General features: G+C 43.2%; 2 protein-coding genes across 6 annotated transcripts in view; one reads left to right on the top strand and one right to left on the bottom strand.

Annotated features, from left to right (window-relative positions):
* The window catches only part of FGD6 (FYVE, RhoGEF and PH domain containing 6), a 75513-nt gene extending 62070 nt beyond the window's left edge, over positions 1–13443 (bottom strand). For both annotated transcript variants that reach the window (XR_005931486.1, XM_030003076.2), the window contains exons 1-2: positions 13244–13443; positions 1224–3663 (exon numbers count right to left, since the gene is read on the bottom strand). Coding sequence is in view for 1 of the 2 variants with exons in the window: in XM_030003076.2 (XP_029858936.1) it covers positions 1224–3663; positions 13244–13256 (2453 nt within the window). In the remaining variant the exon portion in view is untranslated. The remainder of the gene's footprint in view (positions 1–1223; positions 3664–13243) is intronic.
* A 157-nt stretch (positions 13444–13600) lies between these two features.
* VEZT (vezatin, adherens junctions transmembrane protein) overlaps positions 13601–15740 on the top strand; it is a 78171-nt gene continuing 76031 nt past the window's right edge. For 2 of the 4 annotated variants that reach the window (XM_030002756.2, XM_030002755.2), the window contains exon 1: positions 13631–13706. In XM_030002756.2, the coding sequence (XP_029858616.2) occupies positions 13671–13706 (36 nt within the window). In that variant the 5' untranslated portion in view covers positions 13631–13670. Of the gene's footprint in view, positions 13707–15740 lie in introns of all 4 variants that reach the window. The other 2 variants (XM_041120434.1, XM_030002758.2) reach the window with 2 other exon arrangements.

Here is a 15740-nt window from a genome sequence, read left to right as displayed (position 1 = left end):
CACTTAAAATATTTGTTTCCGCCTATACAAAAGGACACGCTCCCCTAAAAAATGGCCAGCTCTCAGATTCTTTGGAGCATGTTTGCTACACACATCCAAAATGAAATGAGGCTTAGTAACTCTCGGTGAAAAATGAAGTTAAATGCGACTACCTATAAGCTACCTCATTTATTCTTGCCATTACGCATAAATTCTCAACAGTGTAAAGAAGTTTGCTCAGGACTGTGGAATACACAGGCTGCATATTTCATTGAAATCCTTATTGCTGGTTTGAGATAAATCTTTAGGATCTGTAAGACCAACTGATTAGCTGAAGTTAAGAAGTTAAATTATACCGTATTGGGGCAAAACAATGCTTCACCTGTTACCACACTCTGACAGACACAGTAAGTGATGCTACTTAGGGCGAACATACGAGCCTGACCACTCTGTGGCCCACTCCTCTTCCCAGCATCCAGTCACAGTACTACAGATACTAAAGACCTGTTCTTGCCTATTCCATTTAGCATCTGTTTTGGACATACCTATGAATCGGTCCAGTCCCTTTTTGAATCTGCTGATATCGTCTGTCTCCACCACCTCCTGAGACAATGAAACACAGCAGCAACGTGCAGAGTCACTAGACCCTGTCTTTCAGTAATGTTCTGTGTGAGTCACAGAACTCGTGCACCACTACCACCTTCACTGGGAGCACAGGGAGATACGGGAGACTCACTATATTCAGGGAGAGGCCATATCTTTTGTTACATCCAAAAAGCTTTCAAGACCTGATAAGAATTTGCATACCCAAAAGCTTGCCTGCTTTTCCCAGCTTTTATCAGCTGATCTAAAAACATATTCATTCCCCCTACAAACCTAGCAACTATGCACTCTATGGACGCTTATTCAAGTTCATCCTGAGACTTTGGTAAGGTTCCTTCCTCCCCATTTAAGTATTCTCAGATACAAATACATGACTATCTGATTTGCTTTAATTAAATCTGGAAAAGCACATACGTTAGTTCCCCAGATTTTGATCACATATGAGGAATAACTAGCTTACTTTTCCTCTTGACTCTTTACCAAGTGCAAACAGCTTTCAAAACAGGAAAAGCATATAGAAAGATATACACCTGCTGACATTTAATGAAAGGGGTACAGCCTCTCAAGTCATCATCTAAACATGTTTACAACCAACAGAGTTACAATGGAGCTGTTTAACTTCCCTTTTCTCTTTATTTTACCTGGCAAGTCTCAAGCGCCTGCTTGTAGCTTCACAAGGGTCCTCAACCTCATAGAAGCCAGGGCTCTGGTCTTCCACGCTGCTGGAGTTCTGCCATTCAAAACAGAGATTTCTCCCAGCACCCATAGCAAAAGGCAAGTTCTCATACTCGGGTATTTCCTCATAGTGACGCACATTTTCGTACTCTGGAGCACAACTGCTAGTTAGAGAATTGAAATGCATTTGCGACAAATTCTCTCCCAAAAGTACATGCCCGTCTAAAGACTCCAGCCTTTGGTTATTTCGCATCTCAGGTTGACTTCTATTTCTCTGCCTCTTCTTCTGTAATGCCGGACTACTTATTTCTATGGAATGCACCTTGGCAGATTTAGTTTTCCTTTCACTGCCTACAGATGCTATATTCCGGTTGCTACCATTTCCACACCCATCTCCGGTGGAAAGGTTGGCAATAGCACTATCCATTGACTGGCTGCCTTTAGAAAGGAATTTTTGGAAGTCACTTTTCATTAAGCAAACAGACAGTTTCATGTTAAGAAACTTTTTCAAACTATTCTTCTTCTGATGGTCTTTGCAAGGCTTGTCTGTCCTTTCCATGTCCACAGAAGAGAGAGATTTGGCCCTAGGCTTCGTCACAACAGTCAAGTGGTTGAAGCCAGTAGCAACGTTAGCAGTTTTTAATGATTCAGAATTTCCTGAAAATGGAAGAATAGGATGAGGTAACTTCCAGACAGGTTTCTCAGAAGAACGTTTGGGTATGTCACAGGATGACAGTGTGCTTTGCTCCTTGGCTGGTGGATGCGTGAAGTGAGATCCTTCCAGAACGCTGTTCGTTTTGTCCTCACTGGAGGCGTAAGAACTTTTCTCCACAAGCTCTGCTGATGCAGCTTTTTTCAGCAGGCCAGCAGCTGGAAGGCTGTGCCTCTGTGGTTTCTTAGGAACGATTTTTGGAGAACTTTCATCCTTTATTTTAACTTCTTTATCTTCCAATTTTTGTGGGGAAACATGGAGGCTATTGGACGCAAATGAGTGCTGACTGCTAGTTAATTTGAGTTGCTTTGGCAAACTCATGGACAAAGCATCACACCTGACAAAGTTAGTCCTTCTGTCCACAGCATCTAGCATACTGGCATCATCTGTCATCTCATCCATGGAGTTAACTAAGTTATGGTCTGCATCTAAAGAACATTCAACACTTTCCACCAAATCAGAAGTTTTATGTGACAACTGAGGCAAAAGATTTTGTGAAGTTGACTCTTCCGTAGCAGGTTCCTTCACCTCATGCACTTTGTCCACATTGCTTTGAGTTATCTCACATTTTTCAGGATGAAGCACTTCTGTATTATTGTTATAACAAACACTTTGACCAAGGATATTAATTTTTGCTGGCTTTTTAAAGCTTTGGTCCACAAGCCCGAAGGAATCTTTCTCCGAATTAGATGGTTCCTTTGTTCCTTCTCCTGTGGTGTCTATGCCATCCTGACGGACTAGACATGCAGCACGTGGCTTTCTTGGCTTAGGGATAGGAAGCACTTTTGAGCTCAGGACTGAAGATGTTTCAGAGGAGGCTTTATCAGGATCTGATTTCATACCTATTTCACCCAAAAACGTACTATTGCTACTTAAATTTTCATTTTCAAGGATTTCCTGGTCCAATGGGCAAGAGCAACTGTGGTTATTTTCAGTCAAACTAGGACAAATTTCAGACATCTGAAACTCATCAGCAGTGAGCTTATTATCAGTACTTTGTGGCTTCCCTTTAGCTACCTCAGAAGACGACGAAGACTGTACAAGTTCCATAAACTCTATTTTAACGTTGTTCTTGGAACTGCTGCCATCCCCTTTGTCAAGTTTGTCTGCATACCTGTGCCTCACAGGACTGCTGTTAGGAAACACACTATGAGTTAGAACATCCTTAAGTTTCTCTTCCAAAATGCTGGCTTTCAAAACCACCTGATTTCTATTTGCCAGTTTTTCATTGTGACTGTCCCCCAGAGCTAGCGTGGTTTTTTCACCAACTTTGATGTTCTCTAAGTTTTCAAAGTGTTCAAAAATGATCTGCGTTTTACAGGTGTTCTCCCCATTTCCAAGCTTACGAAGGCATTCAAATTTGCAAGATGACATTGGCAGAATATATGCTGTGTTACCAGTACTCCCTTCCAAGGCTTCATTTTTATAGTTCAAGTGGTCTAGCGTTTGAGAAGAATCTCCCCTGTGCTCCTCAAAGCTTTTTGTGCTTTTTCGTGTAGATGACGGAGGTTTAACTTCCGGAACGGATGAGCTCTTGAGAACCTTTGGTTTCGGTGCAATTGCTGGCTTGGTTTTCCTTGCTGCTTGTATAACACCAGAAAGTACAACATCGGGCTTCGGTGCAACAGGTGGAGGCGTTGCCTTGTGTCCTACCACAAATTTTGGTTTGGGGGCCACTGGTGGCTTCTTAATTTCTAGGAAGGATGGAAAACAAAGACTTTAGTCACCATCAGCCCACAGAACAACTTCACCTGTATCACAGTATTATTAGAAGTTTTGTAACAGTTAAATCATGTGATCTACAAGATCTCCATGTGCGTATGTATACATTTTTTCTCTTGAAAGCCTGCCTCCCTTCCCTACCACTGCTTTTTTGCCTGCCTTTGTTTTAACAGGCACAATCAAGGAGCAGTAGGAAAAGTCTTCAAGGGTAACCTGTTTGTTAAAAAACAATTTACCTTTTTGAAAGTGCATGTCCTTGCTCAGATGCTAAAGTACGATGCTAATAAAAACAGAGCAGACTAGCCTGGTTTTGCAGTTTGAACTAGCATAATAGCATTTAAAAATGGTGCAAATATGTTAAGTGCCTCATGTATAATAAGCCATAAAGATAACAGAACAGCTATGGTAACTACCGGGACAGTTCAGTCCCCTCCCCTACCACCTTTGGAAATGTGTAACCTAAAATTCCTCTTCCCCTTCCTCTTATGTTCAAACAATACTGAGATGAATTACCATATCAGCTGTAAAACTGGCATGTCACTACCATCAGTTCAGTGAAATGAGTCTGTGGTGTGAAGTTAATGCAGTAATTCATAACAAGTCAGTACTCTCCTACTGTAAAATACTATTTCTGGGCATCTTATAAAATTACTCTTCCCAACATGTTAACTGTCTGACCTAGAAACAACCACCACTGCTATGACTTATGACCCACTTGACAGCACAAGATGACAAACCCTGGGGAGAGCAGACGGCAGGAAAAGAAGCACATGAGGAACTTGTGAGATTATGGAGTTTCAATCGTGTTGTTGTTTTGGTTGTTTTGTTGTTTTCGTTTTTTTTAAGGCATGTCTGAAACTTTTTAATATTGCAGGAGATCATTTATGACCAATTTATTTACATGTGCTGGAATAATTTCAGATTTCCAAGTGCTTTGAGTGATTTTTAACACATGAACACTGATTTATAAGGTAAACAAGTTTCTCATTCTGTTTTTATGTACTACCTCTATATTTATTACCTTTGTTTTGAATAATATTTTGGTATACTTTCAGGAAGTCATACACATGTTAAATAAAACTCTCACGAAAACATGCTAATTAATGTTTCACATGCAAAGAGATTGGGTAAGCCATTGATTTATTATTCCCTTTGAAGCATAGGTTTGGTGTTTGGTTGTTTTTTATCACCATTATTATTATAGATGTGCAACTATATCTTAATCTCTAGCCTAGAAATATGAGAATAAAGTTTCAGACTTGGGGTTTTTTTCTGTATTGGGCTTTTTTTTTGGTCTGTTTGAAAGAAATCTAGATGATTTAAAAAAATAATAAAAAAAGGAGATGCCCTCAGTTGCAAGCATTTCCCAAACACTAACCCACTGCTCTAAGCAGATGGCCAGAAACAATGTCTCTACTATAGAAACAGGAAAACCATGTTTTTCTAGGACATGAATCATTAAATGGTATCCAGACTGACTCCACTTACACTTAGAATAGCTGTCCTTGCTGTAGTTATAGTAGCAGAGGTAAACCCAATGGCAGAGACAATTTTTGAGACATTTTGCAAGAGGGAACGCAGAATTTCTTTCCAAAGGTACAGCTCCCTATAGCCATCGATGACAGCCAACAGTGACCCAACTACCAGCTACTGCAAAGGCCGTACCACCTTCTGCATCCTGTCCAAAGACAGGTTTCCCACAGAGTGAAGAGTCAATAGTTTGCTACGAAAAAAAAAATTAACCCTTTGGATGGGCAACTACTGATCCTGAACAGAAGAGGGGTTGTACGCTCACTTTCAGACAAGGTAACTGCCTATTCAGTTGAAGAATGAAGTAATGGCAATAAAGAAGCCCGTTTTCTACAGTAAAAACCAAGGAAGGGATGCCCAGTTTGTCACAGGATACAACACAGTAGTAGACCTGGGCCATGTTCAGTAATATTTATTATTAAAGCTCCCTGAAAACAGGAGAGAGACAGTCTGCTTGGGAATCCTTCCTGACGCCCAAATGAGAGAAACAGATTGCAGAAGATACAGGAGATTAAACACTGGCTAGGTAAGTGATATCCTGTGGATTATTTGTCCCACTCCACAAATTAAGTCCATAAACCTTGGAAGTTTCTCTCTCTCTAGTGGGACTGCCTAACATTTTGGATAGCAATCAAACTAGATTACTCTGCAGGGCTTTCAACTAGTGTTTATTAGGGAGGACACTCAGAAGTTGTGATATGATACTGTTACCTGAATATAAGATTCAAAACTAAAACATGAAAATGTAAAGGGATACAAAGAAAACAAACCAGTTGGTTTTATGCCAATAGTGGAAACCTGGATAACGAACAGAACAAGAAAAATTCACTTCTGATAAGTGTGATTCAATACGATTTCTGAAGCCTAGTAGAACTTTTCAAATTACTTCAATGTTTAAAAGCATTGGGATAGACAGAAGAGACCAGCAAGTTGCATGGTATCATAAAAACACCACTATCTGCTTTAAAGTGATTACTCTAGATGAAATGAGCAGATATGGGTCAATGTATTAACAGGCACATTACAGTCTCAGTATCAATACAGATCTGCCGTCAACTGCTCAATCAGAAAGGAATGCAATGAAGAGCCCTTTCAAACGTGAATATGATGTGAGAGGAAAGACTCCAGGAAGGGAATGCATACCAGTAGTTTTCCTCAACAAAGTATCTTTTAAGTTTCTGAAAAATACAAGCAATTAACTTCTTAGAGAAAATCACAGCAGCTAGGCAAGGCTAAAAGTATATTAGATTTTGATTAGAAATCAAGAATTAAAGTTTAGTTGATTATAAACTAATTTAATTCACCATGTGTCGATAAAAACCAGTTCTACATAACATAGTGCTTTAAAAGGGACAACTTCCCATCCTGAATAGAGAGAAAACTAAGTAGGAGGCAACTGTTATATATAAAGGTGTAAGGAATGACTGGAAGTCATATGAGAATGACTTTTTGTTAAATGACAAGCATAAGCAAGCCTCTTTCTTGAAAAACAATAAATATAATCAAGGAAATGTTATACAACAAATGCATGGAGTGGTGAGTTGTTTGGACAATGGGCTTTTTCCTGGTGCCATGTGGAACTGTTCACCTAAGAATAGAGATCATTGGTTATACTTAGGAGAGTAAAAAATGAAGAGAATTTGGAAATCATTGTAGACAGTTATTTTGAGAGCTCCATTCAAGTTTGCAGCTAAGTGGTATAATAGTCCTCCGAATTACAAGGAGATAAACATAAAAAGATGAAGGGAGCTGAAAATATTTCTGTACGCAGCACCTGCCAGACTGTTGGTGACACGCTATGTCACCTTCTGGCATTATTAGATGAAAACTTGGGATGAAGGCAAGAAATAACTACAGAAGTATCCAAGGCCTAAAAAGTCATACCTCAAATCACAAGAAAGCTCATCATGCTTAATTTAACCAAGAATTTAAAGAAGTGAGATGGTAACAGTAGATAAGCTTATGCACATGTGAAAGATTTTTGAGAACAGATGGCTCTTTGAGCAGGAAAAGAAAAAAAAAAAAAAAAGACACAATGAGATCCCATAGCTGACCACTGAAGTTTGACAAGTTCAAACTAGAAACAAAGCTTTAAAATTATCATGAAACCCAAAGGATAATTAACTACAGGAACATCTTGCCTAGGGTTGTGGCAGAGCCACCAGCACTTGCAGTCAACCTAAACTCACTTTCTGAGATGTGTAGAAGTTTCAGAGGAAGTTTTGGTCTGGACATTGGATTCTCTGGCTTGTCTGACTCAGGGGATTAGAATAGAGAATCACTATGATTTCCCCTGCTCCCCCTTCCAATCTTACCCCATTTCTCAGAGAAGATCCCTGCATCCAGACTAGGATCATGGGTTACCAGTAATAAACCCAAATGTAAGAGCAGAAACACAAAGTTCTATTTCCATAAACAGATTAAATGATTAGGAGACAGAGAAACAGCCAGAGATATCCTCTGACTTACTTGACTAGGCAAAGGAAGAAATCCATAAATAAAGTGACTAACAAAGCTGCCATCACCAACAGGAAATCTACTGCTCATCTAGGAACAGCCAACACCATTTTCAGTGCTGAAGAAAAAAAAAAAAAAAAATTGCTTAAAAATACCAACACACCCACCACCTTTAAAAAATCGGATTAAAAAGGGCGTTATTTTGCTAACAATAAATAGCCATTAGCACCACCTATTGCAGGTCAATGCACATGCTCTTTGTCCAAATTCAGGTCACAGCAGAGAACAGACATTTGTCCTTCTGGTGAATCATCTCCAGCATGCTGAGGAAAAAGCAACACCCATTCTCATCCTGCTGAGCTCCTCTGCAACCGACACTCGTTACTGCTTGACTAGTGTGTGTTCCTGTCCTACCTTCAAGTTGTTTTAGAGGAAGATGACAACACCCTGGAGCAACTTCTACTCTCAATGTTTTGGCCTTAAAGTGTCCATTTCTGTTCTTCAGATGATAGGATTTGGCAACCGAGGACCTCACTTAAAAATGCTCATGTGCCTTCTCCTATGCAATATCATGAAGGAGCAGGAAAGCCAATAGGACAGTGCAGTCTTAAGCACTATTATTACACAGCTTTAAACCTTCTCAAATTTTTACCTCTTATCTTGCCTGCCCAGCACAGGAATAGGGAGAAAAGAAGATACATGAAGTTGAACTGACACACACACACAAAAAAAAAAAAAAAAAAAAAAATTTCAAATAGCACTACCCCTTCTGCAATAAACCCTACTATTGCTAAAGGAACATTTTCCCAGGTTATCTTTATGTCCATACTTTTGAGGTTATGTTAACAACTTCTACACTTGGGAACAGCAAAAGAACAAGTTATGTTCACCTGCATCTGTCCAGGAAACAGGGACAGATGGTCCTGGACACTGTCGTGCAAACATAATTTGATATTCCTTTCCTTGCAATGCTCCACATGAACAGAGACCTCTCTCCTGGTATTTAGGGTCCCCTATGGGACTGTCTCTAGCCACCCAAGGGGTATCCCCATGGCAAGATCCTGCAACCCACCCTAAAGTAATATCCTTTTTGAACCACAAAACAGTAGGAAGACAGTGAAACAATTAATCAGTGTGACATAAGATTTTGACAGCAGCTGCACCTAAACTTGAGGATACAAGTTACTACGAGGTAAGCCAAGGTGTGAATTTAACAAATCAGCTACTTTAGAAGCTGGCCATATGCATACTCTTACCTTACCACACAGTATACAAGGTAGTTTATTCCTTTTCACCTACAAGGTGAAATCTATTTCACACTCTACTTCACATATCTATTTCACAGGCACTAGGAAAAGAAAAGGAAAGGGCTTGAAACAGTTACTGCTTAGCAGCTGGCCTACTGCAAATGTACATACCGGCTTTCTCATGGCACCTTGTTTGCATATGCATACTGTATTCGCAGAGTTAGGAAATCACATCTGTAGGCTATATATGAAAATAATATGATGCCCAGAAGGTATCTACCAAGGGATCGATGTGCTGTTCTTATGTGAAGGAAGAGCTCGCTCCAACAGCCAATTTACTGTTCTTGGGACTACTTTTGGCATAAAACACTACAACTCACAGACACAAACCAAGAAAGCCAATCCAGCTCTTAAAAGAGCATGTAGGGAGAGAGACAATTATTGCTATATGTTTGGGATACACTCAGAGATTACTGCGATAGCAGTTAGTACACTGCACAGAGAAACAGATAAAGTATTTTAGAGCTCCCATTCTCCAGCAACTTAAGTTTTAATGACTCACAAGGCTTTTCACTTCAATTACTTTGCTTTCAGTTACAGAAAGAAAGTTTCAAAAAAGTATTCTGAGATCATTAATTTATTTCCTGCAAATGTGTATTTATTTTCTCATTAGGCAGAGGTTCTGATTTTCTCAGGTGCCACAATGCTCAGAAGAAAACAAAAAAAGGAATGAGTCATGACATCCCGGAAGATAACACATGTAGTTTTTAAAATACAAGGGAAAATGATGGTTTCCAAGCCACTAGAGTTTTAGAAAACATCCTAAATAAACTGCAAAAGGAAAACATTAATTTAAAAAATCTCAGGTTGTCCAATGACTTGTTGAAATAAAACAGGAAAGTTGGGGATAACTTTGGAGTAAGGACAAGAGATGAATAAACAACCTTTTAAGATCGCATGCAGAGATAGATCTGAGTAACTCTAATGAGACTTGACATATTAGAGGGTTAAAGGGACATTAAACCCTGTAGGCCTCATTTTTTCAATCCTTGAAACCAATGAAGTTCGATTGGAAAAGTCATTTTGATTTTGTTTATTCTGTTCCTGCTATGGTTTTTTTTCCCTTTGAATTACATTTTTGACATTAAAATACTCTACATATTTCTCATTGTTGTTGTCAAATCAGATTTCAAGTCTAAGCTATACATTCTGCCCACATTAAATAAGCTGTATAGATTCACATATAAGGACTGTTTCTTCAGCAAGAAATAATAAATGTCAAACTCATAACTCTGAGCTTTTGTTTTTCCCTTTTAAAGGCAAAGGGCATACTTGAAGACAGCACAATAGTTCCAGGCAGAAAATGAGTAAATGTGCATTCATCACCATCGTATATAAAGAATATGCAGTACATGAGAAAGTAATGAGAGAATGCCTATAAATGAAGGTTGAAACAAACATACAGGTTGATCACTACAGTAAGATAATTTTTAAATTATCCAGAAGTATTTTACATAAGTGCTATAGTTCCTTAGTTCTAACAAGTCCAGATTTACATATACATTTTCAAATATGTAAGCGACAGCTATGGCAGAACCCCTTCACCTGTCACTGAATTACATCCAGCTCTGGACCCAGATATAACTGAAACAATTTTGCAGAGGAACTAGAAAAGATACATAGCAAGAAACTGAATATGCACTGCATTATTTAGAAAGGCACAGGGCAAGCTGGAGTGTTGCTAAGGCTGGGTTATCAATGTTCGACCTTTCGCAACTTCTGTCCACGGACAGAAGCTGTGTTCGGTATTTCTCTCCATACCATAGTTCCCTCAAGTAGCACAGTATCTCTTACAGAGAGTCCTGCATATCAAGCTGATGTCACTCATATCTGCAAATCCTACTTAAAAATAGTAAATCAATACTGACGATGCTGTACCAGATTGCTGTGTTCTAAAGGTACATTAAAAGACGACATGAGAGAGAGACACTCAAGCCCTTCAAGTTAAACTGAAGGAAGAGCAAAAGGATTTCTAGGCATTTCAAGTTCCATCTGAAGCCTTCACACACAATGATAACATTTCTACTGAAACGCTGTATTACCAATCAGTTGTCAGAAGGATAGCTTACGTAGCACAAACCAGAGTAATAAGTGAATTCACAATTAAATAATTTCAATGTAGGAAATAGTTCCTACAGATCACAGGACTGAAATTAAAATACAGGATTTGGTAAGTTTTTATGTGAGCAATAGCTTTATAAAGCATGCCTATATATTTCAGAAGCTAAATTCTGCAGCAATACAAAGAAACGGATATTAAACCTTCAGAACTGTCTTCTGGCAGTCCTCAGTCTTTCCATACCCTGCATATAAGCTCCTTAACTGAAATGTCTAAAGCTGTCATGACACTGTCAGCAGGATCATGAATCTCTGATCTTGTTTCACCTGTTCCCCATGTATTTTTCTTTTGTCCTCACATAATCCATCACACACAAAATACTCTTCATCCCCTCTTCAACAGCCTTCACATACCCCTCAGCTTCCCTCTTCCTGCCCACCAGGATTCTCTCTATGCCTTTGCCTTCAAATACCTCGCTAAAATTCACATTTTCCATGAAACCGTCCCACTTTCTTCCTACCGATATTCCTCAGCATCCCTTTCTCTTTTGCCTTCTAAGTGACTTTGTTCACCAGAACCGCTTCCTCGTCACCTTCCCCACAAACACCATCACAACATAAACAGACTCAATCACACAACCTCAGCTCTAGAGGTCCTGAAATCACTGCTTAGCACTGAAAGTCTACCCAACTTTCTGAAACTTAGTACCGTATCAAATTTTAACAGCCCAGCTCTAAGCTCTTGAGCACCCCCTAACACGTATCTTTTATTTGCACAGCTGTTTAACTCAGAAGAGCAGGGGTGCATTGCACTACCACAGGCACTACGAAACATGAACATACAATGCAGCTGTTAAGTAGAGATAATATCCTGCTTTATTACATGTTTTTCGAAATCTAAACAAAATCATTTCTGTCATATATACTAAAAATGGGAATATATTAAACGAAGCAGAAAGATGCATTAAGTAGCGTTTTATTTTCCAGTAAATCCTGATTAACTAAGAGAGCCCAGATAATTAACGCTGGACTCAGTAACAATTTGACGTATCTGAGAGGAAAACAGAGAATCAGGCTGACGGTTTTGCTTGATGTCTGTATATTGCTTTTTCTTTAGAACACCCCCCACCCCAATCCTTACTGGAAGCACTTGGCTGCTTCAGGTTCACACTGTAATTAGTTGTGTTTCCACCCAACACATCATAACTTACACAAGACATCTTTTCGACACAGAAACGACTCCTATTCTCGTCTTCAAGCGGGCTAAGAAAGGAATCTACTCATCTAACAGATGGCTGAACAAAAGTACTAACAGCACACCAACGTGCAGCCAAACAAACAAAAAATACGACCGACTCCCTTCAACGCGGCGAGCTCTTGTTTTCAATCAAGAATTTGCCTTGCAGCTCTTTTAGCCGTAAAATTAGCAGCGGTCCAGAAAAGGGGGAGGAAAAGTAAGAAAAGCGCTGAAGGAGGTCAGTTCAAACCAGCAGCGAACTCTTGCTTTCCAGTATCCCTGCCCCTGCGTGAGGGCTCCGGCTTGCAGGTATATATCCTCGAAGCAAAGCCGGACCTTGGCCGCCGACAAACTTTGGCAGCTCGGCGAAGTCAGACGGAGCGATAACCCCAAACCCCGCCGCGCTGCCTTTCCTACCAGAAAAACCCTACGGAGGCTCCCGGCAGCTTTCAGCCGCCGCCAGCTCAGCCCCACGCGAAGTGACCCGCTCCACCACCGGCCACGAAGTCTCTTCTCTCCGCCGGACACGCGAGAACAACCGGAGCCGTACACCGGGAAGGGTGAGCGGGGAGAGCCCGGCTTCAGCCCCGGCCCGCCGCGGCAGGGACGCTCCCGCACAGCCAGCCCCGAGGCCGGGGGGAGCGGGGCGTCCGTAGCGGACCCCGGGGAAGGGGCTGCACCCCCCCCCCCCCCCACGCTCGCTCGGTCCCCGCGGCAGCCCGCTTCCCCCCGCGGGGCGAAGCGAAGCGGGGGGGGGACGGGGGACACAGCGCCCGGTCCCGCCGCGGCGCCCCTCCCTCGTCGTCCCCACACAGCGGCACCGGGCCCCGCCGGCCGCCACGGGGTGAGGGGAGGCTTTTTGGGCTCGGGGGAGGGGGGCATACGGACTCCCCCCCCCCCCCGCCTGCCGCCGGCTGGGCGTGAAGGAAACGTCCGCTCCCCAAACTTTCCCCGAGCACTCACCGGCGGAGCTCATGGTGCTCCCCAAGCGCCGCGCCGTCCTTCTCCCTCGTCCCTTACGCCACGGCCCCTCTGAGGGCTGAGGAGAAGGAGCCCATTGTTCCCGCGCGCCGCCACCCAGCAGCACCAACAGCAGCACCCGCCGCCCGCCGCCGCATAACGCCCCGCGGCTGGCGGCAGACTGAGCGCCAGCAGCGCCCGCCGCCGCCGCACAGCGGCGCCCCCTACCGGCCCACCCCCGCCTGGCCCCGCCCCAACCCACCAATCAGCACCTCCTCCAGGGCTCCCGGAAGCCGGCTCTCGCTTTGCCTTCTGGGGGTTGTAGTTCCCGGCGGCGTGAGGTACGGGCGGGGCGGGGCGGGGCCGCCGGCGGCGGCGCGGCGGACTCCGTTTCCCAGAGTGCCCACAGGGGGTGGCATGGCGGAGAAGGATGACACCGGAGTTTGACGAAGAAGTGGTGTTTGAGGTGGGCGCGGGGGCGACCCGGGGCGGGTTGGGCCCGTGTCTCTCCGCCCCTTTCGCCGGGGCGTTGCGCCGCGGTCCCCGGGGGCGGCGGTGGCGGTGTGTGTGTGTGTGTGCCGGGGCGGGCCGAGGTGACCGTCGGGCGTGAGGCGGGCGTTCGGGGCCCGGCCGGCGGCAGCGCCTGCGGCGGGGGAAGGCGGGGAGCCGGCGGGACCGGCGGGTCGGGGCGGTGCTCGGCGGGACCGGCGTGGGGTGTCCGGTGCTCCAGAGCAGCCCGGGGACCCGAGTTCCCGCCGCGGAGGCCGAGGGCGGGACCGCTGGCGGGATGAGGCAGCCGGGGCCGGGCTCTGCCGGGGAAGGGACGATCCTTTGTGCGGCGGCCGGGCGGGTGTTCCCCTCAGAGCCGCTCCGCGCCGGCCTTTGAGCACCGTTAGGGGCTGAGGAGGGGTTAAACGGCCGGGCGGGCTGTCGGTGAGGCGTGTACCGGCGGCACAGCCTGCGAGGTGCTGGTGGAGAAAGGCCGGTGCTTGTGTGGGTGGGTGTGTGTGGGGGTGTGCGGCTTCCCACTGCCCGGCGCTGGCCGCTGAACCCTGGGGTCGGGGGTAGGGACGGTAAATCCGCTGTATAGCTAGTAAATCCTGCTTCTGAATCAGTGTGATTCACGTAAAAGGTGCGTTTCACTCGTCTGTGTAGTAAGTACTGAAACTACCTTACTTTTCTAGGGTTTGTGTTATTCACAGGGTTTGCAGAAAACTTTTACGATTATATTGCATGTCTTGTTAGATAACGGGGCTACAACATCATCTTGGCCTTATTTAAAACAGCGGCTAAATATAGCTGCTGTTGCAGTTCAGTAATGAAATCAGATCAGTTTGCAGCGGGTAAATGTAGTTGCATCTTCACGGAGGGCACACCTGTTTTTGCAGGTGTACAGAGAAAGTGGTTATAGAGAAATACTGTCTTTAAAATGATTAATTATTGTAATAGTTATAAGGCTTCTAGTTTTACCAGGCCACAAAAAGCTCCTTACCTAAGGAATGATTTTTTTCTCAGCTGTGTAAGTACTACCTGTTTATGGCTTTGGTCTGTACCACCAAGTTTGGTGTTTATCCACAACCAACCTTGAACGCTAACAATAAAATCTGCTATTGATATTGCTGCTATGTTAAATTGCTTCCTTTAATGGCATAAATCCACGGTGAGAATTTATTTCGTGGGTATAATGCCTGCCCTCTGCATTTCCTGCTTCAGTAAAAGTGATACTTGTTTTACAGTTCCACAGTTCTTCAGTTCATGCAGCAGTTACCATTTTGATTGAAAAAGTTCTGCTGCATAGGGAGTAAAAGATCTCCCTGCACGTGCATATGCACTTCACTATTTTCTTTGCGTTTTGGTAATGGATTTCCGTCACTAGTAAAGGTTCTTTACTGTATCAAGTGTGTGTGTGTGTGTGTATACACGTTTAGAGGTATACTGAGTGACATAGTATACATATCTTACATATGTAAGGGTACAACTATAACAGCAGATAAGCAACAGTAGGAAAAATACAGATTTTTTTCGTTAGTTGATTGGTTGGGGTGCAGAGCTGGGCGAGATACCTGCTGATAATAACGGGTACCTTGAAATACCCACAAAAATTATCTTCAGAAGGGCTCATCAGGGTTCATGCTATTGTAAAACGAAGGCCCCACAGAGAGTTATGAACATATTCCACACAGATGAGCCAGATATGGGAATTAACAAGGAGCCAAAAAGTATTTGGGTAGTTAATGCTACAACGTATTTATTTTTTAATTACCGTTTTAATTTTTTTCTTGGGCCCCAAACTCTTCCCCCTTAATTATTTGTGGTTTCCGGTAAGCAACTACATTTTTTCTGCACCTCAGTAGGTTGCTTCCCATGTTGTTCTTCAGCAGTCACTGTTGCAAGGAGGCCTTCACCATTTAGACCTAGGTTACTGTGAACAGCTGTTTTCTCTGTGCTTTTGGAGCTCTTGCGAACAAGGTATCGGTCAATATTATAAGCAGTAGTGGGT

The sequence above is a fragment of the Aquila chrysaetos genome, chromosome 26, assembly GCF_900496995.4.
Source record: "Aquila chrysaetos chrysaetos chromosome 26, bAquChr1.4, whole genome shotgun sequence".
Classification (NCBI taxonomy): Eukaryota; Metazoa; Chordata; class Aves; order Accipitriformes; family Accipitridae; genus Aquila; species Aquila chrysaetos.
The sequence above is the reverse complement of the archived record's forward strand: the minus strand, read 5'-3'. Positions and strand labels throughout refer to the sequence as shown.